General features: G+C 37.9%; 1 protein-coding gene across 1 annotated transcript; it reads left to right on the top strand.

The window, feature by feature from the left end:
- The first annotated feature begins 1135 nt into the window (after positions 1 to 1135).
- Positions 1136 to 5807, top strand: LOC143364235 (uncharacterized). Its single transcript, XM_076804693.1, has 4 exons — positions 1136 to 4510; positions 4641 to 4699; positions 5299 to 5320; positions 5676 to 5807. Exons 1-4 carry the CDS (start codon positions 1136 to 1138, stop codon positions 5805 to 5807), a joined length of 3588 nt encoding a protein of 1195 aa, XP_076660808.1.
- Positions 5808 to 6099: the final 292 nt, after the last annotated feature.

Here is a 6099-nt window from a genome sequence, read left to right as displayed (position 1 = left end):
ATGCACTACTGCATACAATAGGAAACCGCTCGTAGGAAACAAACACATTAGTCGAGCATAATTTAACAAGCATTCGGTGAATATTCAACGTGTAATCTCGAAAATAGACCTTTTCGTTCACAATACATTTGCACAGGTTTTAACATACATATGCTTTTCTAACATACATATTTTTGTGGTTATCAATAATTGATGATATATAATTTGGTAATTTTCTTCTTCATTTTAAAAATTTCATAATGATTTCATTTTCGAGTGAATCCGAGTGATTTTTCTCGTGTGATTGTGTTTCTTAAGGATTTATGGTGACAATACAGGAATATTTATATCCGGATTCGTCCGGATTCAAGGATAATAGTTAATTTTGTCCAATCTGACATTCGTCTAATTTTTCCTTCATTTTATTTAATTAAAGTTTTGTTCATATATGTTTTATGCTTTATTTATTTTTATTTATATTGTTTATTCATTATTTGTTGTTATTTTTTATAATTATTTGACTTATTATTATTTCTTAGTACTTTCTTTATGGACTATAGATTGCTTACCGTTTTACCGCTGATTGCAGCCTGTGTCGTATACAAAATATTTGTAATACATAGATTCTTTTTCAAATGTTGATATCTTTGCTAACAATTATTTTTTCAAATTAAAATTTGGCTTATTTTAAGGAGAAATCGCCAAACTTCTCGATCATATACCTAAAAATTACAGAAAATATTTTTGGGTGATCAAAGCACTAAAAAACTATGAAAAAAATATTTACAGTTTGATACACTCACCTTAAAGGTGAAATTTATCCCCAGAAAACCATTTAGACAAAATTGACATAAAAAATCAGAAACTAGAAACTTCAACCTTCAAAATGATGTTTGGATTACCAGGTACGTCAAAAACTTGACGTGAAACTTAAGTGTTTTGTTATACTACATAAGTGCCTTCTCCTTGTTAGTGCCAGAACGAGAATGTCATATTCTATCCTTTTTCAACGGAAGATGCACAAATTGTAAACAAATGTAAAATGAATAAATTAATACAAAATTAACACTATTTATGCATAAAATGATTGTTAAATGATTAATAATATAAATTTCGTCCTAATATGCAGTTTTGCCAAACGAATTTATCGTACATCATGATATACACCTGTAGTGAGATATGCGCCGCTAGTCCGCAGTGTGCATCGCGCCACGAGAAAGTAGGAATAATCACTCATTCGATAAAATGCCATTTATCTACTTCATCTATAGATGACCAAATCGCGAAATTCTGGGAACTTGAGGAGTATCCTACAGAAAAAATTGCTTCTAAAGAGGAAGAATTATGTGAATCTCATTTCCGAGAACATACAAGTCGCAATTCTTCAGGACGTTACATCGTACGTTTACCGTTTGCACCAAACAAATCGAACCTAGGAACTTCTTATGAAATAGCCTTGAAGAGATTTTACAATTTAGAAAAACGTCTGATTCAAAATACTGCTTTAAAGCAAGAGTATTCAAAGTTCATACAGGAATATCGAGTCTTAGGCCATATGACTGATATTTCCAAAAATGATTGCAGGAAAGACGGTTATTATTTGCCTCACCACCCTGTATTCAAACAATCTAGTCTAACTACAAAACTTAGGGTAGTTTTTGACGCTTCTGCCATCACTTCGAATGGGCTCTCTTTAAATGATGTTTTATTAGTAGGGCCTACAATACAGGATGATCTATTCTCTCTCCTAGTACGCTTTCGTTTACATAATTATGTCTTGACCGCTGACATTGAGAAAATGTATCGGCAAGTACTCGTGCATCAGGATGATGCAGCTTATCAAAAGATCCTGTGGCGTGAAAATATAAACGAACAAATAAAAACTTTTAGACTTGACACTGTTACGTATGGTACAGCATCAGCATCGTTCCTTGCGATACGCGCTCTGCAGCAATTAGTGCAAGATGAGGGAAGGCCTTATCCATTAGCATCTAAATCCATTGTCAATGACTTTTATGTAGACGATCTATTAACCGGAGCGTCTACCTATGAAGAAGCTGTCAAATTACGAGACGAATTGATAAAACTTACTAGCAAAGCTAAATTTCATTTAAGACAATGGGCCTCGAACGAGACGTCCTTACTTAAGGATTTAGTGGACAAATCTTTAAAGGACACACACGAAATAAATTCTAATTCAATTGTCAAGACGCTCGGTGTGCTTTGGAACTCATCTACCGACGTTATTACATATTCGACAAACATGAATACTAGCAACTCTCGTATTACAAAAAGAACAATTTTGTCAAGTACAGCGCAATTATTTGACCCACTAGGTTTATTAGGGCCTGTCATTGTTAAAGCCAAAATGATCATGCAGGATTTATGGAAGGCTAAACTAGATTGGGATGAATCTGTTCCACAACATATATACTCAGATTGGGAAGATTACAAACAGCAATTGTCGTGCCTATCACAATTTAAAATGCCACGAAAAATTATTGCAACAGCGGCATCGGAAATCCAACTTCACGGATTTTGCGATGCCAGCGAAAAGGCTTACGGTGCCTGCATATATATCCGTTCTCGACAAGCAGATGGTAGTACCACCGTCCGTTTAATAGCATCCAAATCGCGCGTGGCTCCCTTGAACTCAACTACAATTCCAAGATTAGAATTGTGCGCTGCAGTATTGTTATCAAAATTATACGTAAATGTAAAAAGGGCGCTCAGCATACAATTTAATTACACAAGGCTCTGGACGGATTCGACAATTGTCTTATGTTGGATCAATACATCGTCGAACACTTTAAAAACTTTCGTAGCCAATCGTGTGTCAAAGATACAAGCCGTTACACAATCGAATGACTGGCGACATGTACCTTCGCAACAAAATCCAGCAGATGCTATTTCGCGTGGTCAAAATCCAATAGAATTTCTAAACAATGAATTATGGATTCAAGGTCCTTCATGGTTACATCAATCAGAGGACGCATGGCCATTGTCACCAATGCCTTCAGCGAAGGTACCCGAATTACGGACAATTACTGCATTAACGATAAATTGCAATAACGAACTATTTCTTCGATTTTCGTCCTTTGTAATGCTAAAGCGAGTTATAGCTTATTGTTATAGATTTTATAATAATGCTTCCAAAAAGTACATTCGACATGGCAAGATTAATGTTGAAGAATTAAATCATGCACACGATCAAATAATAAAGACGTTACAGCACGAACATTTTAAGAGAGAAATAGATGCGTTGAACTCGGGCAAGACACTTGACAAACGCAGCAAAATTCTTAATTTAAATCCTTTTTTGGATGAGCAAGGGATTCTTCGTGTAGGCGGAAGATTGCATCATTCGCTTTTAGATTACAATCAAAAACATCCGATTTTGCTACCGCGAACACACCATGTTACCAAATTAATCATTCGCGAGCATCATATTAAAAATTATCATAGCGGTGTGCAATCCACATTAAATGTAGTCCGACAAAGGTATTGGATCATCGATGGAAAAAATTTTACACGTCATATAATCCGGAAGTGTATTAGATGTCAGAGGGCTCGCCCTTCGGACATGAACTATATTATGGGAAATTTGCCAAAAAATCGCGTACAACAAAGCAGGCCATTTGAAATTTCGGGTGTAGATTATTGTGGACCCTTATTTGTCAAGGAAAAGAAATTTCGAAATCGCGGAAAGATAAAGGTATATGTTTGCGTATTCGTATGCTTTGCAACAAAGGCAGCACACATGGAATTGGTCAGTGATCTGACCACGGAATCGTTTATAGCCTGTCTGAAACGTTTTTTCTCTCGACGTGGTAAATCACGTCATATTTATTCTGACAATGCTACTAATTTTGTGGGCGCGAACAATGAGTTAAAGAATCTTCTTGATTTCTTAAAAAATGAAACATTTGTTCATAGGGTGACACAATATTTGACAAACGAAGGTGTCACGTGGCATTTTTCCCCCCCGCGATCACCCCACTTCGGTGGCCTGTGGGAAGCCTTAGTCAAGTCCTTTAAGCATCATTTGATTCGAACTGTTGGTGATCAATTGTTCACATATGAACAATTAAATACCTATATAATTGAAATTGAGGCGATATTAAATTCCCGACCGCTAACTCCTATGTCTTCAGATCCAAACGATACATCTGCCCTCACCCCTGCACACTTCCTAATAGGTGATTCGCTAAAGAGCATACCTGAGCATGATTTACAGCATGTATCCTCTAATAAGTTGTCAACATGGCAACACATCCAAAGGGTGAAGCAGCATTTTTGGGCGAGATGGCATAAGGAATATGTAAACCAACTCAGTATACGTAGCAAATGGCGAACATCATCATCGCAGCAGCCAAGGATTGGGGACCTTGTAATCTTGAAGGAAGACAACGTTCCACCAATGCAATGGCACTTGGGACGTATTATCGAACTCCATCCCGGTGATGATAACGTTATACGAGTTGTGACCGTAAAAACTGTGAGCGGAACATACAAACGTAGTGTTAAGCGAGTATGCCCACTACTTATGGACTCTTAATTATACTATAGTGTACTTATATCCGTTTGCGTTTGTAATACTTATTATTCTTCGTATTTTTATGGCTATGATATTCATTTTTTAAACATTAACATTACTTTAGATCTACTTAGATTACTTTAGATATATTACTTTTGCGTTACGTATATTATCAACTTCAAGGTAGTTCGCAGTTACTGCAGTTATGATCGTGTTTTTATACTCAACAATCGCCTACATTTTAGATACCGCCTTAAATTCCTTTTTTATTGTTTGTATTCTTGTTGATATTTTGTAAACCTATTATTCCACATTTTGCCTTTTACGAACGTGTGCAATTGAACTAAATAGTTCAAGGGGGGCGGCGTGTTGCGTCGCCAACCCCAATCTCAGTCTGGGTTTACGCTGCGTCACTTTCGAGAAAGTCTCCTATTCCATCCTTAACAAATTTATGTCTTTACGACCAGGGTGCGACTGGTAAATGTCAGCGCACTTTCATGGTCAAAATCCGCTCGACCGTACCGCTCTCGATGGCACGTGACGCAGCGTAGACCCACTTGTAGCGCCAGGGGGCCCGTAATTTATGGGACGGTTTCCAGACACGCGGGACTTGGTGTCGTCTTCCTTAGACGAACTCTGCTAAGTGTCTACCAGCTCGTGGGCGTTGCATAATGCCGAAAACCGCCCCTAAATGCAATTATTGGTCCCCCACTATTCGAACCCTATCCGCGGAGGGAATCTATCTAGTCAACGTTCTTAAGATTCTTCTCCGTTCTCGTCAGATACCAACGAAGTCTCGCCTCTGTATTATCGCTTCTTTTTTGCAATCACTTCGCTGTACAGTAACCATCCGCTTTCGTTAAATACATATATATTGTTACTAAACAGTGTTGTGACCATAACCCTACAACCAGCTTGCATACATCCAAAAGATTGTGCGAGCACGCGTCACATCGTAACTACCTCAATTTTTACGACGTTGGTGACGCCACAACATTTTCTCATGTAGGGACAGTCAAATCGCGGGAGCGAGAACACAAAGAGACCGATTCCTTTGAGACTTTTATTCGTCGCGATGAGTATTATACGATGCAATAAAAAACAATTTCGACCTTGAAAAAAGGACCGAGGTCAATTATGCGGTGCATTTTTTAAACAGATCTCCACCTATCCAGAGGTGCAGAATCACACTATAGTGGTCGCGACATATAATTTTGAGACACCCAATCATAAAACGATGAAAGTCATGTGTTGTCAGAATTGCTCTTGGTTGAAATCCTGTCGCAAGTAGCCTGATGACTTCGAGCGCAAGTGATCAAAGTAACAAGTTGCTCGGGAAGTTGGCACAATTAAAGAGAACGTCAATATTTCGCAATTATAATTGGACCGATTCGTGGCTAGCCTTTACCCTGGCAGAAAACGATACGAGCGTTGCATGGACACCCAGAATTCCTTGAAAGATCCCCAAAGCAATTCCAGATCTGACAGCACCGATTCCAGTTCCATCGATCGTCGCGGAATACAAGACGAAGGCAAACTGCGAGCACATCGTATCACTTTTCCTCGTATAGATTGTAAGTGAA

The sequence above is a fragment of the Halictus rubicundus genome, unplaced genomic scaffold (genome assembly GCF_050948215.1).
Source record: "Halictus rubicundus isolate RS-2024b unplaced genomic scaffold, iyHalRubi1_principal scaffold0358, whole genome shotgun sequence".
In the NCBI taxonomy this organism is placed as follows: Eukaryota; Metazoa; Arthropoda; class Insecta; order Hymenoptera; family Halictidae; genus Halictus; species Halictus rubicundus.
The sequence above is the reverse complement of the archived record's forward strand: the minus strand, read 5'-3'. Positions and strand labels throughout refer to the sequence as shown.